The 25,506-nt window shown below is 42.3% G+C and overlaps 1 protein-coding gene across 1 annotated transcript; it reads right to left on the bottom strand.

The window, feature by feature from the left end:
• Positions 1–558: 558 nt before the first annotated feature.
• TMC5 (transmembrane channel like 5) lies at positions 559–22,433 on the bottom strand. Its single transcript, XM_082291803.1, has 23 exons — positions 22,414–22,433; positions 15,719–15,880; positions 14,990–15,174; positions 14,515–14,619; positions 13,681–13,770; positions 12,828–12,927; positions 12,169–12,259; positions 11,600–11,848; positions 11,304–11,455; positions 10,624–10,768; positions 9,927–10,082; positions 9,232–9,398; positions 8,844–8,922; positions 8,370–8,467; positions 6,607–6,702; positions 5,952–6,027; positions 5,221–5,354; positions 3,890–4,063; positions 3,427–3,505; positions 3,004–3,096; positions 1,842–1,943; positions 1,505–1,550; positions 559–926 (listed from the first exon to the last, which is right to left on the bottom strand). The coding sequence occupies exons 2-23, from the start codon at positions 15,790–15,792 to the stop codon at positions 817–819; spliced, it is 2,601 nt and encodes an 866-aa protein (XP_082147929.1). The 5' UTR covers positions 15,793–15,880; positions 22,414–22,433; the 3' UTR covers positions 559–816.
• Positions 22,434–25,506: the final 3,073 nt, after the last annotated feature.

The raw sequence follows: 25,506 nt of genomic DNA, 5'->3' as shown, positions 1-25,506 counted from the left end.
GTGCCTCTTTCCCAAGCAACAAGGGAGGAAAAAAACCAGGCAGTAGTAGAAAATGAGCTAAACAAAAAAAAAAAAAATTATCATGGTGATGATAAAGTTGTGGCCCTGAATAAAAAGAAGCTGCATCAAATCTCACAGTCATGCATGATGAAAAACATAAATCTTAGATGTGTTACTTCCAATCAGTCCTTTATGGGAAAAGATGTGTAAACTTTTCAGTTTACAAGCAATAGTTTTACACAGATGAGAATTTTGATAAGTACTCTTAGTTCTGATAGCTTCATTAAAGCTGCTTTTAAGTGACTGTAATAAACTGTAAAAATGGCTCAGAAAAATGAGCCCAGCTCACACAAGTTATTTCACAGCCATTACAACATCTCAGTCATTAAAAACAACTGCACTTTAATATCCTTCTCTTTATTTGACCAATACTTCAGGTTTGGTTCAGATCAGATAAAAGCCATTTAAGCAAAATAACTGATATAAATTTTTTTTTTAAACAGAACTTTTATTTGCATTTAGGCACAAGTTTCCTTATATTTAGTCAACAACACGTGGTCAGCTGTGGAGAGCTTTAGTGCATCGAGGTGATGCCAGTCCTGGGGGAAGGCTGTCGCCAAATGCCACTGCTGCAAAGCAGCCCCGCCAGGTGGGTATTCCCTAGCACAGCAATAAACCGGAGTCCCGACGCGTTTTGCCATCTGTTCTTCTATTGTTTTCTTCCGTTAAGAGGTAAAAAATGGAGTGATTCTTCCAGTCGTTAGTGCAAGAGAGCATTGCTTTCTGCAGACGCCTGGCAGTGCCCTCGCTCGGTGCTCAGGGCTGGAATCCTCCGTCCGCCCCCAGAGCCGCTTCCCTGGCGCTCCGGGCGAGCTCCACGGCCCGGGACGCGCCGGGGCTGCGGCGGGGCCCGCCGGGCTCCCAGCCTGCCCGGCACAAGGCAAACAGCGTCAGCTGCGCTGCTGGGAGCAGCGGCATCCCCCTCACAACGCCCCGTGCTGTGCAGGGACCTCATCTGTCAAGGTTTGGGGATGAAGTTCCATGGAACAGCTCAAACTACCACGCAAGAGCCCATAGCTTTTTTTTATTCTGAGCATGATGATGTTCTAGGGACTCTACATCATTAGTAACCTCTTCTGAGATTCACAACAAAAAGTGAAGTCTGTCTCTAAAGTGATGTAAAGTTCTTGCCTGTCTTTTGGGCGCTCCCATAAGACAAAATGTCTCATTTACCCAGGAATTTTGCTCTCTAGCATACAGAAGCTGGGGGTCAGTCTTTAGAAGTCACCAGCACCAAGCTACCACAACAAGCTACAACAAGCTACAGCAAGCACAACCTATAGAAAATATTCACCCCACAAGCCCAGTCATTTTGTTTTCTCTTTACACAGGATGCTAAATCACTGTGTCCTTGGTATGCAGCTGTCACATGCTGTGTCTGTACATCAAACATTTTTACTGAGCTGAATTTCTAAGAGCTTTCTGTTTCATCTTAGTTGCTTACCTGGTAGAAAGTCACTGCTGCTCGAGATCCCAGCAGAAAAGGGATGCTGAAAACAAAATTCACAAGCAGGTTTAGGTTATGATTTCTTTATGTGTGTTATATCGTGTTTGAAAAGATACCAGTTACCTGTAACAAAACCATACTCTCCAAGGCTTGAGCAGGTTTGTGATTATGAGTGTTCCAATAGCTATTCTGATCACATTTTTCTATCTGTTCAAGTTAATCTTCAAAGTTATTTCCATGCATACAGGAATTTGCTCCACATACACCCATTGCCTATGTCATGCCTCAGATTCCATATAGGGAAATCTACATTTCCCTCTTTTGACCAACTCACCTCATTGTAGGATGTGTTTTGACGTCTGTCAAATGCCCTTTCTGGGTAGTCTGGCACTTCCTGGGCAGGTTGCCTGGGTGGGTGGTATGAAGAGGAGCTTCTCTGAAAAAACAGTGTTTGGCATTAGCAGTCTGGGTTCTGGCTTCCAGCTGTGATCTTGCAGTCAGCACTGCTCACACCCTTGTTTTAGGGAGATGGCCACAATGAGATCATTCTGGCATCTCCTTTTGAAATCTGACCTTAACAACTCCAAGAACATCCACACTTGGTGGAGGATCAAGCCTCCCTCTCAGGAACCCCACTCGTGACTCTCAACACAGCCACAGGTTGCTTGAAAACCCCCAGCACACAGAAAATGCCCATTCGTATTCAGCTCCCCTCTTTGCAGTCAATATTTATTTGTATTATCACACACATATTTATAGTTAGCAATAGATCAATATCAATTATTATCCATATTTGGGTTTTTATTTATAGAATCATTTTAGTGATAGCCAGTCATACAGGGGGATTTGGGTTTTTGGGAAGGAGAGGAACCCACCAAACACTTTCACTCTACCACTATATAGGTCAAGGAGTTTTTACTCAAGCCAAATAAAAACACCAGGCAGCACCTGTATGTGCACATTTTAACACTCATTTGATGGCTCAGCAGACAGGACTGCCTTGAAAAATAAATTCAAGTTTAGGACAATAGTTGTCTATCAATGTTGTATGGGATTTAAAATGGGCTTAGATCAAAGCACTCGGTTTTACCTCAGCTGAAAATAACCCCAAAGCATAACCCCCTAAGGAAATCCCTAGTCAGGGGAGGAAGGCAGCCTCCTTCTTAGCCTAGGCAAGGTTCAAGTGTGACAAATCCTTTGGTGACCATCACCGCACATGAACATTAGGAAAGTTTTCTTGAAATTTCATAACCATAAATTATATCTGGTGAGGGTAAGAACTTTTCTCTATCCTTCTCAGGTTGAATTCCAGCCTGGAACATACAGCTGGGGAATTTTCACAGCATCCTTTTGCTGTCTGGAGTTAAGTAGTAAACATTTAGCTGAAGTTTTAAACATGGACTTTTCCCAACCCAGCAGCCTGTTTGCACAGCTGGAGGAGGCACCTGGAACTGTACCAAGTAATGGAACAGCAGAACCTGAGCAGTCAGACTGACCTGCTGGCCTTGTCCTCTCAGCGCAGACAATCTTTGGGTTGCCCTTTGCTGTGCCCGTAGTCTTTTAAGCAGAAGCAGCTTTTCTTGTCCTGCCTGTAGTCAAGACATAGTTGATCATCAGCTGGAATGGACTAATTGTCCTTGAGAGACTCAAGGCCTGTAAGTAACCACTGACCAAAAGAATTCCTTCTATTCTAAAACAATCTGTCTACAGAGGGAGCTGCAGCAGCACATCTTGAAGATATAGTTCTTTTGCAATAACTCTATTTGTGAGTTAGATTTCCCTGCAACCCCCATGGGGAAGGGCCCCCACCCTCCCCTGCACAGTGATAGGAAAAGCAGGTTACAGCCCCACAAAGCTGGATGAGACAATCAACATAGAAGCCAAATTATACAAAAGATACAGCTGAAAGCCAAACTTACATTAATAATCTGCTCATGTAAGCGTTTGGTCATGGCCTTCCTTCCTTGTATTATTTGCCAGTAAAGATAGGTAACAATTCTAAACAAAACAGGTCCAACATATGAGCATTTTATTCTAGGCAGTGTCTAGATAGAAATGTATCTTGTTTATTTTTACCCATTAAAAGACATATATACACACATCTCTGTACACACACACACACACACACATATATAAAATAGATGTATGCAATTACTCAAGGAATGGCAAACACATAAAATTGCTTAAAACATGGTAAATGCATGAAATTGCTTAAAACATTCTCTTGGAAGACCCAAACATTTATGGGCTTGTATTCAAGATGAGAGGTACATTTAAGTGAGTCAACAACACAAGATGCCTTTTGGATAACGAAATAACATAGAATGCCAGTTTTTTCCACTTAAAGCCTTTTTCTGGTTCTTTTCATTAGCAGATACTTACAGTACAATACTAGAGAGGATGAAGAAGAAAAGTTCACTTGTAATTAAGTTGTGGTAGATCCACACTACCCATTTCGAGACAGTGTAACTTTCCAGTATTTGTATCCACTCAGAGACTGCAGCATACATAGAAGACAGGCCTCTGAAAGGACCACATCCTTCTGAAGGTTTTAACCTGAAAGTGTGAAAAAACAGCTACTGGAAGCTTTGTATGTTAACCAGTGAGTTAGTTAATATTCTGATTTTGTACATCAGTTTTCTACAGCCCTCTGCTGTCTTTGGGCTCCCAGGGTACTTCCATGATCTGTGTTTCATTGTTAACTTGTGTCCCTCTCAGGTCATTAAATGCCCACCCCAGCCTGTGCACTGAGAGATGAGCCCTTGCTGCAATGCATCAGTACCAAGCCCTGTGAGCACAATCTTGACCTAAATGCAACATGTCAATCACTGTAACACATGATACAGCAAATTGAAAAACTGGATTTTTTTAACATTTCACCACAGGGAACCACCATTTCACCTTGCCTTCAGGGACATGAGTCACTGCAGATCTTCAGTAACAACAGAATGTGGTGAAATAAGGCAGCCCATTATAGGAATTAACTTAATTCCTAATTAAATTAATTTTCAGGTAGACTGAAATAGGAAAGGGTTTGCTTTGAAACTGAACCACTCCAGACAGTCTGAAATTCCCACTTGCCATCTGGAAATGATAGCTCTGATAGCTTTCATCCCATCTGGTTTCATGTGTTGCCACCTGTCTCACTAAATATTGAAATCACGTTGCTGACAATTGTCAAGAGAAAGGCATATCCATGCTGCCCTCCTTCCCGTGAGCAGAGTAACACACACAAAACCAAAGCAGCTTTAAAATACTGGTGACAACCCAGATGCATTATTACAGCACTGCCTGCAGAAAGAGCCTCTGGAGTTCACAAATAATCCAGAAGCTGATCTCAGCTGAGTTTTCCCAGGCCTGTCTCTGCTGCAGACCCAGTATCACCTGTAACCAGAGTAAGTCCAGGAGCCAGGACTTGGTCACAGAATCTTTTGGAAGAGGAGGAAAATTAAAATTTTATGCATTTAAATAGGAATCCAAAACTTCAGTGCAACTTTGTTTCTCCACCCACTTTCTCATGGGACAAGTTACTCAGCGAGCCACATTCTCCCAAGCTCAATCTTGTTTTCAGAATACAGAACATCTCATGAGCATCTGAAACCTTCCACCACCAATTAATAAAAGTTCTTTTATAGAGAAATGCAGACTTCTCTGCCTGGTATCAGGTCACACAGCATAATTTAGAAGGCCTGAATGCCAGTGCTCTTCCATACCTCCAGACAGTGACTCCAATGACAGACAGGACTCCAAGGAAGGAAGGACAGAACAGCAGGAACAGGAAGGATGTCATCATTTGAGCAGTTCTCCAGACTTTGCGAGGGGGCTGGCAATTCCTCATCAGACTGACCTTTAAAGAGATGAAGGTACTTTGGAATGCTGTTACCTGCCACTTCAACTTGGTTTATGCTGATCCCACTGAAATTGCTGGAATAGCATCTATCAAAAGTTTCCAAGAACAACTTTTATGTGAATTTGATAGATATACTCTAGTTTTAGAAAACTTCAAGAATATAGCCTTAAAATAGTAAGAGGCAAAATGAGGTTCTGATGGGTTCTTCAGAACTCTCTTGGGTAGAGTTTGCCTTTGCAGCATATGCAAACTCATGGTTCAGGGAAGTCTGAATCCATCTTTCTACATACAGCTTTGTTCTACATTCAGCACTACAGACTGCTTCATGACCCAGCAAACAACTTATCATCTGCTCATACTACTGAGACAAAGAATTCTGAAAAGAAGACACTTCCACCATGATCTTTAGCTGAATCCCTCTGCTTACACCTACATAACTTGGCAGAGTGGAGTTGCTGGGGAGTAACTGGGAGGCCAAAATCACAGCTACAGGCTGAGTGTCTATATTGACATAGACACTTGTCCACTGTTAATTTCCCAGCCTTTAATTTTACTACTTTATTATTTACAATGAACACATTTAAAGTTTGTTACCTTTTTCACAAAAAATACTATTAAAAATGCTATCATCTGGATACCAGGCAGCAGAGGTGAGAACAGGATACCAATCCTACAAGAAAGGATTTATTGGAGAAAAAAGTTACATCTTCACTATTCACCACTCACTTCTCAGTGCACTGGAAGCAGAAAAATACCACAATACTTTCATATACAGATAGTGTGGGATTATTTAGAAATGTGATTGTTTTAATCTTGATCCTCTAGCAGTAAGTGCACCTTGGAAAATATGCAATTTCAAACACACATATCTACGTACAGATCTGCAGAACTCTCTTATAGTTAGAGTAACATACTCATTCTTGGAAATAAGGCATCTTTTCCAGCATTTAATGCTGAGACTATTTCAACAAGAACATCATCCCAGTGGGGAAGTAAACATAACTCCAGGATACTCCTGCAGGAACCTATCAGGTATCTCCCAGACCAGGTGGCAACCTCGTAAACTACTGACTGAAGTTATTGTTACTGCCCACATAATTACTTTGGCAAGCCACAATCCTTACCAAAGGCACTGAACAGGTCATCTCCCAGGCATTCTTTCTGGGAAGCACCCACAAACATCAGAATAAGAATTTTCCATGGTATTTCTAAGTGCAAATGAAGTTTTGGCTGTAAATTTAACACTTACCAGGTCAAAGTCTGTGCATAGATCAAATCTAAAACATTTCGTCCAATATCAAATTCTGGCGGCCCCAGGCTCACACAGACTGTAGTTCCAATAATTCTGGGGGTGGGAAACAAAAACTATTGCACAACAGCATTTGCTAAATGATAAAGACCTCTGTAAAAATCCCTGTAAATGACCTGAATACAAGCATCAGTGGCAAATTATTTAGAGGCTGCATTAGTGTCATGCAAAGCAGCCACAGCTCATTCATTGGACAGCACAGCAAAAATGAAACAACTTGAAATAAGCAAATTCCCATAACACACAGCAGGGTTGAAATAAGACCTAGTACATATTTCACACAACTGAAATAAAAAACCAACAAGGATTTCTTACTATATCAGTACATATCTATAGTACAGTAAGTAACTACTTGTTACTTACTTTAAGCACAAATATCCTTGTGCTTAAGCAGCTGAAATATCAATGGGCCTCAGTACAAAATTCTAACAGTTTTTCATGTCCTGAGAATTTTCAGCCTCAGTAAAAAAATTAATGAAAGACAGATACTCAACTTATCCTTGAGTACATCCTACTTCAAACTAACTGAGGTTGCAAGGAGCTGAAACAGACAGATAAGCAAGTACTGAGAGGATTCCTACTGAGGACTAACAATCACTTTTAGTCACCTCATTTTTCCTGAGCTGGGGAGATTCAGTTTTTTGCTTGTTGTAGCAAGGGCAATAAAGATTTTGGTAACTATCACATCTTGATACCACTTTATCAACTGCATCATCACCAGAGCTGGGCTTTCAGGAGGTTACTCTGAACACAAAATATTAAATACAAGCCATTGTACTTTTAACCTTTCACAGGCCTACGTGCCCAGTTTAGGGGAGGCCGTTCATCACATGACATTGCAGTTTTAGTTCTTTGACCTTTTGCTGGGACGTGGTTTCCTACCTGAACACAACGAGAACAGGAGGATTAAAGTACACTGGCAAGAGCCGTGGAGGAAAAATCTTCAAGGGCTTCCCAACATTGTTTTGTATTCATTTAACAGAAAGTTAACAAAGTCCTACCTTGTAAACCAAACTTGTTCAAATTATGGGCAAAGAACAAACAATGGATCTCCTACACAAAAGTATGGCCAGGAACCTAACTGCTCTGTAGAGCTGGCAAGCACTTAAATACTGCCTAAGCCACAAGTAATGTTTGGCACTAGCAAGGTTCACACAGCAAATGTCAGAAGTGAATGACTTCTTCCTTATGTGCTGAGCTGTATCCACATCCTGTCCACAATACTTTCTCACTTATCATGCTGCAGACCTCTACATTTGAGAGACTCATTATGTGCTTAATAAGACTGATAAAATCAGATTTTAAACTTGTGGACACTATAGTGACATAACTAAGAGGGGAAAAAATCACAGTGGGGGACAAAGCAAGGAAAGGCAGCAGTGTGTCCATGCATATGCAGAAAAGATGGGTTTGTGCTTGAGACAACTGGTTGTCACCTCACTCTCAGGAAATCCATGAGAGTAGAATGTGGCTTCCTCCCTGCATGTGTTTCCATCTCCAAAGGGAAAAAGGACACGCCAGCCTCCTTGTAAGGAGGAGCAGCAATATGCACCAGGCATGTACACAGAGACTGCCTGGTGGGGAAAATCAAGGAAACTTCAGAGGTGCCACAGCCACGCTTCTGCTGGGCTTTTCTCACATGGAGAAAGCAGATCATATCTTTGGTTGATGAGGGAAAACAAGATTAGAAAAGTAGTACTCACCTTCGTAAAAACTCTCCAAAGAAAGAGCCAAGCAAACAAAATATGAAGTCAACTAGAACAAGACGATAGATATCTTGGCCAACCAGAGTTTCCCAGCACTTTAAGAAGCAGAAGGAAAAAAACAAAACAAAATCATACCTAGAAGTTAAAAATCATGCCATTGAAATATTGTTCCCAGATGCTTGGGCATCTGAAACTTGATCAAAGATCTGAAATCTTGATCAAATATATTCTAGCAGCCTGGCAAATCATAGTTGACTTCTCAGTGAACAATGCTGCCAGCCAGCTGAGACCTGAGCTGGGCCATTCATTTTTTCCTACAGTTCATTTCTCTCAAGTTGCTAATAAAAACTGTTAGGATAGGAAACTCAGCTTCCCAAGACACCACATGTACTTCTCTTAGCTGAAGTCTCTTATCAAAGTGGTTCCTAACCTGGCACTGCAAGTCAGAGATTTGTGGTTTTGAAACATTACCTGTGACTCTGAGGTAGCCACAATGTTAAGCCAGTAGTAGCTCAGTATTCCAACAACTGACATTTTCAGGATGATAATTCTAAAAAGAAGAAATAACAGTAACTGCACCAACAGCTGGTCCATACCTGGAGGGAGTGATGGCAGGGTGACCACTGGTCACACTTTATTACCTCCTCTTGGCACTGCAGAGTGCCAGGACTAACAGGAGCTCTCCTGGGAGCTCAGGTGTGGCATTGTTCTATTGTCCTGGCAGAAGGGGAGCTGGGCATGACAACCTTGGCACAACATCTGCTTAACAGGCCCCCACACCACCCAGCCACAGCTTTGTATCCAAAAGAAGTCAGACAACTTCAGGCCAAAAGCACAAAGAGGCGGCAGCAAGAAATACCTGGCAATAGTGACATATATGTGCTGTCCAGGAGTCTGAAACCTCTCCAGGTGCCCAAGCCAGGAGAAGAAGAATGGGATCAATGTGTTGAGGAGAGAAGCAATCACAGGTAGCACCAACATGGCAGCTTGGCCCTCTAGGTCATTTCTATGCCCTTTCATAAACAGCTTAGAGAGGAAAAAAACCATAATCAAACAACCCAAACTTAGAGCCTTAACCAAAATGCTGCCTCAAGGTGTGTCCACAGGGAAGCCCCCAGCTGCTCTCAGGTTAGAGACTGTCATGTTTTATGGGCCCATGACCAGCAGCACAGTGACCCTCTCCCCTTCCCCTGCATTATGTGGGAGCCCCAGCTCAAATGCAGCTCCTAGGGAAGAAGGGGCAGGTCTTTCTGGGCCTGCTTCTTGTTGTTTGTCCCCAGGCCACCAGATGCACTGTCCCTAAGCTGACCATGGGTCCAGGCAAGCAGCTGCTGGAGAGAGAAGGGAGATTTGCTCAGACTCCTCAGGTCCCACACTCTTGCCATAGTCCCCAGTGGGGTGGGCCTTGCAAAGCAGCTCTTTAGGTGCAGCAGAATTTGTGTCTGCACTGGCAGCAACAACAGCTCTGCTCCCCTGTGCTCCTCATAGTGAACAGAGCAGTGCTCATGCTCATGTGAGATACCCACGTGGAAAAATGCAAACTCTGGCCTTTACCTCGAGGTTATTAATGGAGAGGAAGTAAACACCAGTACAAGCAGCTGCTGCTGTTCCCAGGGAAGCAACCCAAGCAAGAAGGTGAATAGCAATATGAAGAACTCTCTCCATCACAGAAAAATCTAGAACTTCTTTGTTTACTTCAGTGAGGTCTTCCTGCAAAGAAACAATTCCTAATGAAGAAGTTCTTAGTCAACAGCATAAGGCAAAACTTGCTTCAAGGAACCACTTGAGAAACTGAGTGAAAGATTTTTGCTCTAGAAGATGGGCAGAGTAATGTCCTAGGAACATTTATTGGGCAACTTTGTGTTCCTATCCTAAAAGTCAAGTTCCACAGATAATATTTTCAGCCTGCCTTTTGTTTATAAAATGGTTAAATAGCAGGAAGGAAAAAAGCCAGAAGAAATGTTTGGCAAATATTTAATAGTCACAGAGATTCATTCAATAGAACAGAAGCACACAAATATTTATATGTAGCTTAAAGACAAAAGGAAAACAAGTAGCTAAGCCATTTCCAGGAGGTCAGACCTAATGAAACTCAGGAAGGCAGGAAGATTTAAGTCTCTCAGGCACAGGTCTAGCACACTTGTGTCACTCTGCCAGAAACTTTTATGTGCACACACAAATTTGTATGCACAAATAAGTCTCCAACAGAACGACTCACACACTTTAGTTTTGTACCTCCTGTGGTTTGTACCTTTATCTGTGTGCTGAGATTCTTTTGTTTCAGCTTCACGGCTTTTTCATTAGTTATATTGAAGTCCCAAGTGCAGAGCAGCTTGCTGGCATTCCCAGAGTATCCCTGAGGGTTAACTAAGTTCCTGGAGAAGGATTTTGCCATGCTGCAATTAAAATAAAACTGGTAAGATGTGTAACAGGGAAATTCATCAGGTCTGTACAGCAGGGCAAGGAAGGAGATTTGTCAGCTTTCCATCCCATCCCAAGGTTACTGGACCTATGTCAGAGCATGTCACATACGACAATGTGGAAAATAAACTTTCATGTAAGGAACTCTACCATTTCCATCTCAAAATGGTTGCTGACAATCTTTCCCTCTGGAAGGCCACATCAATAAGAAGCAATGTTAGCAGCAACAGCTTACAAAAGGGGATCACAGTACTCACTGGTTTTGAACTGGGATTCTCTGTATGTCCCTTACTATTTTGCAGTTATTTTTAATTTCTGTAATAAAGGATTGATTTCTGGAGACTGTCTTTTAAGCAGAAATTTCTACTTAAACTCTACACCTGTAAAGAAGGACTTACAGAAACATACTCAAGTAATTATTACTTCTAACTGTTGACAGGATGGGGTTTTTTATTGTCTGGCAATTTTTTGACTTAATATAAGAGAAATACGAACTCAGGGTCAGGTTACCTGAACAACAAGATAAGAAAACAGATGACAAAATATATTCCAACAGTGAAAATATAGGCCAGCTGCATGTTGTAAGATGGACCATTCTCTATTTTACTGATTGTAGCATTGGTGTAAAAGCCATAGTAGAGCACTGTTTTTTGAAAATAACCCTGAAAAGACAAGGACATCATTCAGAATATTTGCTGTCACCTCCATGGTGGAAAGAATCATCATCTGAAGACCAGTTAATGGAGGTGGGAGCTGTTCTATTCCTTATCATGACATCATAGATGTGATTAATTTTAAATACTTACAGCTCCAGTGAGCAGCTCCAGGCCCGTGAATGAAAGGTTATTTGGTTCTGCTGTAAGAAACTGAGGAATTGTGATGAAACCAAAGTTTATGAGGAATGAGAAGAGGTTAAAATTTAGCAGCCACTTCAAGAAAACAAAGTAAGAAAGAACACTTGTTCCAAACTCAGCACCAATGATCTTCAGAGCCTTGTGCCAAATCTGCAGTAGGTGAAAATACTCTGAAAGAGTATTTCCAAATCGCCGAAATGACTGAAGGGAAAAAGAGGAGAGAGATGAATCTCAGCAAGCAAACAGGACTCAATTTCACTTAATGAAGCCTCTCATTTTAATATTACTGTTTCATTTTGATGTTAAGAACAGATTTGCCCCACTCCATGCACCATAAGATGGTTAACTGGTGCTCCTAAGTGCTACTGCAGTGCAAGTCATTATTAATGAACAGTGCAGCAATTACCTGGATCTTTGGTAAGTAACATGAAGCAAGACACCAGCTTGCTCTGGAGACAGTGATAACATTGCAGTTGGAGTGCTTTGCTCTGCTGTGACTGACAGAAGTTTCTGGCACTTACCACTGCTGCTCCCTGCAGACACCGTGTACAGCAGGAAGGGTGAGCACCACGGTGCCTTGACTTTTTTGTTATTTCTTTAAGAACTTTATTTCTGTGGAAGAGCAGGGCAGGGGTGCCAATCATTAGAGAGTTGTAACTGAATCAAGAAGCCTAAGGAGATGCTGCAAACACAGTTTCACCCATGTGCACATGAACAGAATTAGTACAACATGGAGATGTTCTTAGTGATTCATTTTATATTAGCTGATACCATGGCTCCTGTCACTGCTCTGACAGTGTGTTCTAACCCCTCCACTAACTTACACTGGCAGCAGAAATTAAATATACTCTGTGAGGAGACAAAACAATGGTTGAGACCATGTGGTCTCTTCTCCATTTTCGAAGACCAACATCCAAGTTTCCTTTGAAAATAAATCTCAGGTCATAATTTATAATCAAATCCCAGGACCTTGATAATCTGTTCTACATTACCATGAGGGATTCTTATCTCCATCATTAAATTATTTTCTCTTGCAAGACATTAACTTTTTTAAAGTGCATTAAGAAGTACTTTGTCATAAAGTGACAAACCAAAGCTCAGCAGATGGAAAATGCCCATAATTGATAGCTAGATGTTGCTAGAAGTTTATAAAACTAAACAGATAAAACTTTTTTTTTACCTGATCTCTCTCCTTTTTCTCATGGTCTCTGGAAGCTTCTGGATTGCTTTAATCCTTTCATTGATGGACATACTTGCAAGACTTCCAACTAAATCTTCCTCTACATCAAACCCGTGCAAAAAACAAAATTTGGGGATAAGAATACAGTAATTTTTATATACAGCCTGAAATGCACATAACGACACCCCCCATTTACACTGCTACCAAGGTGAGCAGGCTCTGAGACTTAATAATAGTGCCCAGAATATCTTCAGTTCCCTCAGAACTCTAAATCAGATGCAAGCAAGCAGTACAAGAATGTTCACAGACATAGCTTCAGTATAAAGGAAAATAAAATACTGAGACAACTCCAAGATTCTGGTCCATTGCTTGATCACTGTTTGATAGTTACACTTCTATGATGTTACATATTGACTTGAAAGCTAAACTTTTGCTTTATTTCTCCTGTAATGTTAGTTGATGTTAGTGCCCATACTTAGCACTACCTATGCCAGAGACACACCTGTATGACCTGGTAATCAGGCTGCTTTTGCATAGCTGGAATTTGATGCTAATTCCAGACACAGTGGCTGAAAACAATCCATTAGCTGGTCAAACAAATTCTAATAAAGAGCTTAGCATTTCTTTCTACAATTTAACACATTCATACTGCACTGCACTTCATTTATCATGGGATTTGAGTGTGTTAGGAAAGTATAAAAGATTAATCACTAGTGTAACACAAACCCAAGCTGTCCCCATAAGAACAGAAGGGCTGTACATGCAACTCTGGTGAGAAACTGAGAGCTGTGCCAACCACACCATCCTTGTAGCAGACACTGTCATAAACTGAACCACTTCTCCAAACCCCTACCTTCACTGCACGCTGGATCTGTTTCAAACATGGAAGAAGCCATGAAGATCTCATCAGGTGGTCTTCGGTTGCGTCTCCGAATGAAGCTGTCTAAATAACATGCATTCTTTAGGAAGCCCAGATAGACCTGACAATTTGACTTAAGAAATTCAAGTTTCACTTTCACAGGAACACGTTAAAAGTCTACCCTTCAATCTCACTGACTTCATGCAAACACACTCCCCCACTCACTTCTTTCCTGGTCATGTCATGTTTGACAACTGCATCCATTTTTTCAGATAAACGCTGGAAAAGAGGAGCTGAGCCCAGTCTTCAGCTGTCATGGAGAACTCCAACTAACCCATTCATAAATGCACACATTCATTATTCAATAATTATTCATTTCTTCCTAGAAGATGAGGCCTTTCTTTTAAAATCCTTCCACTGCCTTCAGGGGGATCATTTTAGACTCCCACTACATCATGCTGAGTAAGTTAGATGTGCCAAACTCCCATTTCCCTGGGGCCAAAATGCAGCTGCTCTCTCCACCTCCTTTCATCCACTTATTCAAACACAGGTGACTATACTCCTTAAAAGCATCTGCCTTCCAGCCATGACACAGATGAGTTTAGCCACAGCTTTCCTTGACTAGCCTTCCCAGTAAGCTAATGGCAAGTTCCAGTGTCACATCCCAGTGTGGAGCTCAGCTCTCTGATGTGGAAGGACCCTGTTGATGACTCCTTCTATTGTGTGAAGATATTCATACCTGAACAAGAAGGCTTTAAAATATTTATTAGTATTATTTTATGGAGGGTGAGACTGACATGCAATATTGTGATGCATCACAATCCTTACCTTCTGATCCACTGGAAATTCTGTGGGTATAGGGATAATCCAGCAGATGAAAGGTAGACTGTGGGGTGTAATTCATTTCTGGCTCAGGCTCAAAGGAAAGATTGTCTGTCGAAGGGAATCAGAGTTACACAAAGTTGCAAACTGCTATGGGCTATTTACAGACACAGAATACCAACCCGATGACAAAATACAGATCTACTGCCAGCACAGCAACGTATTCCTGTAACAAAACTCCCATACTCCACTCCAAAGTACATCCTAGTACTCAAAAACTTACTCAGTCCATACAAGACAATATCACTTGACCTGTTAATGACAGATTTGCTAATAAAACACCTGAACAGCTTAAAAGAAAAAAACCCCTAAAACTATATACAGAGTTGAGCTCTGCAGAGCTGCAGGGCTCCCTCAGGATGGAGCAAACTGTGATTTGTTCCAGTGATTCTCTGAGCTGGTCACATGAGAAACTCCATACCTGTGAAATTTCCATATGTGCTTGTGCTCGGTAGGTGCTGGCTGCACTCAGAGCCAGCTCCCAGTGAGGCCATGGGGATGGCCACAGGGTAGTTCTGCTCCCTCCCTCTGCCTTCTCCATAGCAACTGGGCAGTGAAGGATCGTAAGGGCTTTGGTGGGAGAATGGATTGCTTTGAGAACTCCCCCTGTGTAAGCAATAAAAAAGAAAAACCTGTCATAAAACCACTCAATTGCTATCCTTAATAATTTGCTACCTATTAGCATCAAATTTGAGTATGTTATAAAACAAACTCTGATACTGAGAGGTAGTTTGTATTTAGAACTTCAACATCATAATTCTGATTTGGTCATCAAATGAATCAGGAAGGTTAAAACTTTTCTCTACCTGAAGTTAGCTTAGACTCTTACTAAACAGGAATACCTGCTTGGAAAACAAAGATATCCAAGGTTATAGACCATTGTGAAAATTACTGGAACTAAAAAATATCTATAACATTATGCCACAAATACATTTAACTGAAATTCATCCAACATGTGAAAAATAAACACACCATTTCCCTTGAATGCTGCCTTCCTGGTAACAGCTTTAAAAATTTGTCTGAGAATGAAAGCATAAAGGAGGGACCAAAATAAATCTACAAATTAAACCTCCAGAGAAGTAGTTTCTTCTGCATATAAATGATTTTATTCCTTATGGCACAGTCACACAGCAAAATTAAATAAACTCACCTTCTATCAATTTCCAGTGTCTCAGAGAAGTGGTAGTCTGGATTTTCAAAGGCTTCATTGTAATGATAAGACATGACAATTCCTTGGTTTGAAGGATGAAATCTTCCTTATTTTTGTCTCCACTGCTCCATTAATATGTTAATGGGAAGACTGATTAGAGACCTGATTACAAAATAGATGAAGGTACATAAAAATTAAAAGGAAGGAACTCCATTTTAGCAACTTAGAAGACTCTGCTATTCTCCTAAAAAATAACACAAAACAATATAAATCAGCAGTGGTTGAAATTCATGCCATTTACCATCAGGAAATTGGGGTCCACCTGAAGCTTCAGGTAAAATACAAACTAATATTTCTCTATAGTGAGGTCTCCCCAAACCTAAGGAACTGCAATGCCACTGAAGTTTTCCCAACACTAACGAGGCCAGGCTTTAGAAGCATGTCAAAACATTAAGAAAAAAATAAAGCTCTCCCTCTCCTCCTTAAACAATAAAAGCCAAATACACATATTTTCTCCAAAAAATTCACTACATTTCCAAAATCAAAGAGGAGGTGAAGCCTGCCCTGTTCCTTGCTAGCAGTGCATATCTAGCTGGGAACAAGGGACCTGCAGGACCATGGCTTTGTACAGAGCTGACAACATCTAGAGACTCATTTTTAATGAGGGCTCTTGTAATTATTTAATGCCTCGATACCTTAAATAGGTCTGGTTTTACATTTAGATTTCTCACAGAGTGCTCCATTTTAACCTTAAACAAGCCAGACTTGGTCAGAATTTATTGAGTGGGAGTCCTCCTGAGTCAGTAAAAAGGGAATGTTACATTAGAAAAACAGAATCCAAATTAAACAGGCAGTTCTTACAATTAATCAAAACTCATATTCAAAATAAAAATGGAAACTATTTTTAGCATTTGTTCTTAAAGGCACCATGCAATTTTCCTAAGCTGGCAAGCTATTCCACAGCAGGGAAGGGAAAAATAAAGGATAAAGGGCACATCTGGCAAAACCCATCAGACCCTATTTTTATTTCAGGTCCATTCCTAGAAAAGCAGAGCTGAATCTCATTTAACAGTAGACTCTCAACAAACTTCTTCATTTGCAGTAGATTTTATTTGTGGTTTTTACTGCACCAAATGAAGTATTACATCGGCCATCCATATCAACCAATTCACTGACATCAGCCAACCAGAAGGAAAAGATCAGCCTGGCTGGAAAATACATCTGGAAAATACAGCTTCTTTCTCTTACTCATTTGAAAGGCCTCTAGGCTTATCCATAAAGGCTTCCCCAGAAACTCAAAAAAGCCCAAGATAGATTCTCTGTTGGCTTGGTCATTGTCCACTTCATTTTCTTTGAGTCTTATGATGCACTGCATGCCAGGATCACTATGAAAGTCCACAGGGACATTTACAGTCAAACACTGACCCCAGCATCTGAAACCACTCTGGTTTTTCTCCACTCACTGAGTTTTAAGGACTTGAAATAAATTCTCTGCGTATGCTGAGGCAAATTCAAATCTGGCAGTTTATACATTTCTGACCAGTCATAGCTCACTGGAAAGAGCCCAAAGCAGGTAATGCTCAAAGTAAACCATCTCTTTCCTCTTTTCAACCTATGATGGAATGCAGAAAGCATAGCTCCAGAAAAAGATACGACATTTAGACTTAGTTTTCCCTTTTAAAAAATTATTTAGAAGGAAAAAAAATAGCTGGAGGACAGAGGTCATTTGTGAAAGACAGAATGCAGGATCTTGACGAATCTTCCCTTTGCAGAGTGGCATTCATTTGGTGATTATGCTTTTGGATTTCAGCAAGCAACTAATCTTGCTGAAAGAAACCCTGTGCACCTTCTCTGGAGTACAGAAGGGTTTAGGATCAGTGGGTTTAATGAGCATTGATATGTAAACAAGTTAGAAGACCTGTGGAGAGTGTGCTTTCTGCTCAAATCGTTCAACCCAGTAATGATACAGACCAGTAAACTCCAAGCAGTGCAGACTCATACTTCTGGATCTTTTCCCAGAAAAATAACTCCCTTCACATCACAGACCAACAGCCTTGACAAAATATTCCAGGTTAGTTTCATCCCTTTCTGTGCAGGTAATGTTCTGCTATAGACACTAATCCTCATGTAGAAAATAACAAACATTAATATCTTGCCAAAACAGCACTTTGTCCTGGCATCAAGCTTCAGGAAAGCCACTTAGACCATCAAGCTCCTTACCTGTAATCCCTCAGTAAAAAAGATTTCTTAAAGTAAATCCTATTTACACACGTCTTGAAGTGGAATAAAAATAGTGAATTCCAGAACTACATCATAGATAACTTAATAATGTTGAACGAAGAGAACAGAACTCATGGAAGAAGTGATTCAGGAGGCTGAATGTGCTCTACTTCTCTAAAGATAGTCCAGTTTTGTAGGGTATGTCTAGACAGGGCTTCACCATTACTGAAGTTTTATTCATGAATCCCTGTCCTGTTTAACGTGTTCCACGCATCTTCATGATGAAAAAATCAGACTGATTTCTGGAAGCCAAAAGTGAGTTTGAGAGACAAGCCAGAGTTTTACATTCTGCATCAGCAGCTGGATTCCAGTACTGATCACCACTCTTCCACTGTGTCACTCCCAACAGTTTCCACACTTTCGTAACAAACCAGGGAAGCATCTCAGAAAATCTAAAGGGCCTGTGAATTGACACTAATCAAACACTACACTGGAGAAAAGCTCATCTCTAATCGATGTGTTAGCAAGGTAACCAGCATGAATCATACACGGAAGCAAAAGCCACTTCTCTTTATGGCATCTTGCCAAAGTACCCAACGAGCACCAACAAAGCCACCTCCCATTGCGTTTTTATTGATGTCAGGAGGGTCAGTTACAGGAACCAACATCAACTCTGCTACTGTAGACCTTAAATTCAATTTCAGCAATCTAAATGGTGCCTCTGCTACAAGTGATCTTCCCAGAGAGAGATGACATGCAGCAGCACTAAAGACTCCCTATTGCATAGGGAGAGACAAACAAATGGAGAAGGGAGAGCGACAGCATCCCCCTTACAGTCACATGCTGCTGTCTCTCCCAACAGCTTCTTGGATCTTGAGCCCAAATGGATTTATTCCCTAGTCCTACAGTGCAATGGAACCTACCAGAATCCAGATCCCACCCTCCCTATACCTCAGCTGTTCCCAGTAAGAATGGGGTCCAGAAAGCAGCCAGGCAGAAGGAAGCAGGAAAGTGTCAGTTTGCCTCCAGCTGCTCTTCAGCATCATGAGCTCTGCTCCTTATTAACTCTTTATCCATTTTTTTTACACTTACTCACTTTTTTGCCTTATCCCCTCCATTTAACATTCCGCTTGCAATTCCCCCACAATATAGTAAGACAACAGTATTTTCATCATGTCCACTTTGTTTGCAAGTTAAATCCTTTCTATCACCTGTGGTTGCTTAGACAATGTTTTTGAAGAAGGATTGCTTTGTGTTTGCAGTGTCTCAAGCAGGATTCTACTTCTTCACCTGAGTTCAGAAACCTTTTTTATTAAACATGCCCCAGAAACATCTAAAAAAAGTTACAATATGTAGTTAAATTTTAGTGTCCAGTAAAGTGTTATAAAGAGGAGGCACCTACAGTTTTTGCTTAAAGGGAGTGGGTGAAAATTCAGATATTTCATTAATTCTGTGAAATTCACGGTACTCTCCCTAATCTACCACACACATCCCTGCTTCTCCACCCAAAAGGCCCCACAGATCCATTCCTATGGATTGAAGTACATATGACAATGACTTTGAATGATCTAATCCTTTTCCTGGAGGCTCCTTTGTGAGCAATTCTCTGTGTTTACTGCTTTGTTGCTTTTATTCTCCTAACTCTGACTACAAGTGCAAACTTAATTCATTGGGAAAATCGTAAGGACTGGGATCTACAACTACTGAAATTAGAAAGAGGGAACTGAAGAGCAAGAACAGTAGACCTGGCAGAGAGAGGCAAGGTTAGCAAGAATAAGAAACAACACTGCATTATTTCTTTAACCTTTGAAGAATATTACCTAGCTCATAGTCTGACCATTATGGGGAAAAAGGGGCTGAAGCAAGAATCATTTCATACCAGTGCAAGTCAGCCTTCTGACTGAATTCCCAAACTGCAGACTGTCACATTCTCTGCATATGGTGGGACTAAATCTTGCTTTGCAAAACTAGTTTTTAAACTCTATTAACCAATATTGCCAGCTACTTGTATTTGAAGGAAATAACTGCTTACAAAAAAAAGGAAGGAAGTGAATTTTGAGTACCTGGTTGGAATTTAATTTTCTGCTTTCAGTGGAAAGGCAGCCCACCACAGCAGGTCTATTGGAAGATACTGCTTCCTAGAAGACTTCTGATATTTTGCCTTAAAAGAAAGCTCTGTTTATTCTGCACTTGCAAAGGATACCTATCCTCTTTCCACCTGCAAATTGTATTTTAATGAGCAGTATCAGTTACAGGAGTCTCATTCACCAGTTCAAGTGTAAAAGCTTATGAAGACTACACATATGATTATTTTGGATAACACATAGGAGCTTACATACACTCAAAGGTCTTGGACTGAAAAAGGGCATTGTTCTGTTTGTAATTTCTGGTTTAACTTCCTGTTAAGGATATTCTTGTCTTGTTACTATTTGCACAAGCAACATTTAACAGGACCCTGAGGGAAAACAAAAAGTTTATTTGTCAGAATATTGTGAATACCAGGAAACTAGAACATGGCTAGGGGGAACCAGTCAAAAGAAGAGAACCAGTTTTGTCACAGGTTTCTCCTAACTCTTCAAAATCCTTATATTCAGTTTTCAATTTTTTTGACAAATAATTTCACATAAACTGAACATATTTTTTTTCCCAAACAAAATGCAGCTCCATTAAAATCCAATGTAGCATATTAGTATGCTAGGGGTCTATTCTACAATGAACACACACAACCTATGGACTGTAAGAGTCACAATAAGAGAGTTTTTCACCAAAACGTGAAGGGGACACCAGTGTAAAGTTCTAGTTTCTCTTATACCTGCCCACAGAGCCATACCACACCACCTCAGCACTTTATCACTTTATAGCCTAAAAGTCCTTCTGACAAACTTACTTTGGGGGAAAAAACAACCAGTCAAACAAAAAGCACCGAAAGACTTAAACATAACACTAAACAGAAGAACCTCAAAAAAATCAGAGATCTATTAAAATGCCCTAGGGTATATCACTGTGTCCTGCAGCCATAGGGAGGAGGAGATCCAGCAGGCAGGAATTGTGCAGCAAGATTGGTTTATTTAATGAGTTTAAAAACTCTTTTATAGACTTTTTCTTCATAGTCTAATGGGACAAAGGATCAGCCACCCATTGGGGTGATTGGCTAAAATCCTAAAACATCCATTGTCAAAATATTTTTCTACTGTACCATAAACAAGGCTTTTCCAAGGTTGCAGGTGCTCATGGTTTACAAAACTCTGCGAATATCTTCTGTGTGAGAGAAAAGTCTCTCACGGACTTAGAAGAGAGCAGGAAAAATTCTTGCTAACAGCAATATCGTATCCACAGAGACCAGCTGCTTTGGGTGCAGTACTGACACATCAGCCCAGAAGAGGTGCCGTTCCAACCACATTCCTTAGCGCCTGCAGCCTGCTGTAACCCTTATCCCGCACTCGGGCTGTGGCGCACGGGCAGGGACCGACCCGCAGCCCAGCTGCCGCTCCTTGAACGCGGCTCTGGAGCCTCTGGGCTGCTTCTGCCCGCAGAGCAGGGAGGGCCAGGCTGCCGCGGCCCCAGGGCTGGCAGAGGAGGCAGTGGCGACACTGGGGCAGGGGAAGCAGAAATCAGCACAGCCCCCGCGCAGTGCCACTGCTTACAGGTTTGCTTTACTAACAGAGCATTACTAACGACAGCGACTTAGCAATAAAATCCAGGACATGAAGATTTGGCTTTTAGATGTACATTAAGTACTCTGCATAGAAACGTTTCAGCCTTTGTAGGTTAAATAGTAAGTCCGTGTGTTTTTAGGAATTACAGAGTGAAGGACCACAAAGAACACGAATACTGAAGCCCGAGATTTTCCCCACCTATTTAATACAAATTCCCGTTACCTATTGTAACACAAAAACTCACAGCCTTGGACAATACAGTGCCACATCCATTCGCTGGCTACCAGACACCGACATGCAACCTACCCAAAGTAAAACGTCACGCTCTAGGCTGTGTCCCCAGCCAGGTTGGGGCCACACCTCAGAGTGAAGAGCGACACTGGCTAAATACCTCAGGGAACTGTGGCTGGTAATCTCCCATGGGACCAGCCCTTCCAGCTGAAGGCAGAGGAAGCTCGGGTGTGACTAACGGAGCGATAAGGCTGTTCGTGCCGTTCGTGCAGCAGGGCTGACACCGAGCTCTGGGCACCGCGCTGGGTGGTTATTCACCTCTCAGAGAGCAGAAGCCGAGCACATCCCTGCCATACCCGCAGTCCGACCCTTACGGCTGCATCATTCTAAGCGAGCAGCGGCCGTTTGGAAGCGGCAGCCACCTGCCAGGGCTGCGGTGGCTCCTCCCGCTCCGGTGCGCGGAGAACCCGCCCTCCAGCCCCGCCGCGGGGCAGCCCCCGCTCGGACAGCGCTGCTCGCTGCAGCCCCCGGCCCTGCCCAGCCTCTCCGGGACGCAGAGCCCCAGAGCCGCCCGTCCCGGCCGCTTACCTCGCTCCCTACCCGGCCGCCAGGAGAGGCTGCCCGGCCGCGGCTCTCCCGCTCCAGGTGCCCCGGAGCCGCCGCCCCGCCCCGCCGGCCGCCCCTCCCGCCGCCCGGTGCCGCCTCCGGCCCCGATGGCGGGGGACCCGCCGTGGCCACCGGCTTCCCTTCCCTTCCCTTCCCTTCCCTTCCCTTCCCTTCCCTTCCCTTCCCTTCCCTTCCCTTCCCTTCCCTTCCCCCCGACAGGGCTGTGCACGGAAATGCACCGCCGGAACGGGGAGCTGAAGTCCTGCTCGTACTGCTCCAGAGACAGAAAAACAACCCGGCGAACTTCTTTGCTGTTACCTCCCGTGCAACACGTTGCTATGTTTCTGTTTGAGCTCCAAGACATTCGCTCTCGTTCTCCTGCAAATTTAAACACGGTTTCTTTTGGCCTGGGATAGCAACAACACCACAATAAAGACAGAGAGAAACAGTTCTCAGACACAGGATGTATTATCTTAATCCCTGGATTAATAATTTGTAGATCTGAGATAAGGAAAGATCTTTCCTCACATATTTTTACTTGATTTAGAGGAAGGCTAACCTAAGGGCGAAAAATTAGTTCACTCTAGTAGAGAGCATACTCCACAGTTCCTGGACAGGGAGTTTAATACCAGCCCTTCCTGTACTCTGCATGGACCAGAAGGAGCTTCTCCTCTAGTGTGACACAGAGATACTGATTTTTCATGTCTTTCTCCTTTCCCTTCTTCCCATTTCATGCAGAGGTATGAAAAGCTATGGATTGGACAAAGCTCCAGCTGAGCACCAGGCAGGGTGCAACATAGAGAAGCCAACAAAATGTTGAAGTGGTGCCTCTTACAGGAATTTCTTCCCCAAAGCAGCTTAGCAAGGATGCCTGCATCACCTTCACTCAGTCCACTGCAGCTGGCCTTGGGGATACCCCAGCACACCCAGCACACTACAGGCACTGCCAGGGTGTTCCCAGGGCCGTTCCCAAAGGCCAAGGCTCTCCTGTGGGAGCAGGAGCATCCTCAAACTGAACAAGGGGCCAAACAGCCACCACTGGGATGTGCACAGATGAAGCAGGAAACAGGGTAAGGAAAAGATGGGTTCTGCTGTCCCAGACCTGTGGCCTGCCCACTGCCTTTTTCCTTATACTGTACAGACTATAGACCCCCAGCTGCTTTTATGTTGATATCTCTTGTTACATGATTTTGTCATGTTTTATCTCCCCAGCAAACCACACATCTTAAAACTTCTACCAGCTATTCCTCAGTAACTTCTCTGGTCAACAAGACTAAAAATACAAACAAATGAAAAATACCCCTGTCAACCTTTGGATTAATGCCAGTGGGGTACTGGTAATAAATCAATTTGCTCTGTGTTTAGCAGCTGTGCTGGTGTAACTGCTGATGATCACTTTTACCAAATGACTAGTGCTTCTCCAGCGCCTAAACTTGGTAAAACATGTTTATCCTGTACCAGACACATTCTACATAGACTTAAGTGATGTTTTCTAATGCTACTTCAAGACTACGTTTTGCCCCAAGCAACATTCCTGGCATGGCTGCAGAGGATCTGTCTGCAGATCTCCTGTACTGACCCAGAGCTGCCTGCACGATGCACAGGCCACGGTGCGAGGTACCACGGTAGTCAAACACGAGTTCCCACAAAAATTAAAGCAATCACTCAGAACTTCCCTGGATGTTTAGAAGCATTTTTGAGCTGTGGCACTAGGAAGAGGAACCATACAAAGGAAAACAATGTTCTGGGTATGGATGGTGTTACTAAATGTGACAGACCAATCTCCAGCATCCGGGGAAACAGAACGTGGCACTGGCTTTCATGCTGAGCACAGACTGAGAGCTGCTGCTTTTGTGGGCAGGGAATGCTGGACAGATGATATATAAGTGGAACTTACCACATTCCCTGTGAGTGACTGTTGTGCTCTGGTAGAATCATCCATTCTCTCCTCCTCAGCATGGCTGTCTTCCTGTTTTTCCACCTGGGGTTGCTGTGATCCATAAAATTCATTGAAACATTTCCAAGTGTCATAAAAGCTTTCACAACTGAAAAAAAATAACATTAGAGAATGTTCTCACAAAATTCCTGGGGAAGTCAATCTTGTTTCAATTCCTCCAATCTTTATTTAAATTTGTTCTCACGGGATCATTAACACAACACTTCTCTAGAACACAGAGTTTCAGAAAGAGTCTAATTGACCTCAAGTGTATTATTCACTTCTCCCCTTTGTATTCTTCATGGTAAAAAAAGAATCATAAATAAAAAGTGAAACTGCCACCCCATATGACAGCCCAGGGCAGCTTTACCCCATAAATATTCCTATTGAAGGCCACACAAAGATGGCCCATGCTTGGCTGGCTTCAAGGCACCAGTAACAGTGGGTACAATGCACATTCTTATCTGACACATGAATCACACACTCAGCACAAATGCTGAACAACACTAAATGATTTTTCAGGAATGCTGCTGAGGGGTTTTATTTTCCATCCCCTGAGTTTTTTGGAATGATCAGCTGGGAGTTGTTCAAATGAATCCCATGAAAAGTGGTGCTCAACCAAGGAACCACAATCACCTGTGCAAATGTATATCACTGAGGTGTCCAGCTCTGTTACAAACACCCCAATCCTGCTGAGACTCTCACAGCATCAGCCTTTGCTATACAAAAAATCCCACCTGGCAAAAATCATCCTGGGGATCCATGAAAAGAAGAAGGGAAAGAACTAGTAGGCCTCCAGACTGACTTATAGAAGGGTGAGGGCAATCCATACCAGTTATAGAATCATAGAACCATCAAGGCTGGAGGAAACCTTTGAGATCGTCAAATCCAATCATCAAAGACCAACCTGCCAGCAAGAAGGCAAGCACACCTCCACAGCGTGTTTCTTCGTTTGTTTTTTAGGTCGTTCAGGGCTATAAGGAAGTTGCTGTGCTTTAATTCCACGTCTCTGTATTTCACAATATTTCCCCTTAGGTATACCTTTCACCTCTGCTGGTAACACAGATTACAAACATGTACCTCTAAATTACTTTGAGAACTTTTATTTTTATCAGTAACATTTTATGGTTTTATTATGA

The sequence above is a fragment of the Coloeus monedula genome, assembly GCF_965178545.1.
Source record: "Coloeus monedula genome assembly, chromosome: 16".
Classification (NCBI taxonomy): domain Eukaryota; kingdom Metazoa; phylum Chordata; class Aves; order Passeriformes; family Corvidae; genus Coloeus; species Coloeus monedula.
The sequence above is the reverse complement of the archived record's forward strand: the minus strand, read 5'-3'. Positions and strand labels throughout refer to the sequence as shown.

Excerpts from the sequence above, each read along its gene's own strand:
- TMC5 (XM_082291803.1), bottom strand. The coding sequence starts at position 15,792 with ATGTCTTATCATTACAATGAAGCCTTTGAAAATCCAGACTACCACTTC. Across the intron at positions 11,849-12,168 it reads GTCTGCAGGGAGCAGCAGTG|TCATTTCGGCGATTTGGAAA; the intron begins GTAAGTGCCAGA and ends TTTTCCCTTCAG. Across the intron at positions 6,703-8,369 it reads TTTGGAGAGTTTTTACGAAG|AATTATTGGAACTACAGTCT; the intron begins GTGAGTACTACT and ends TCCCACCCCCAG.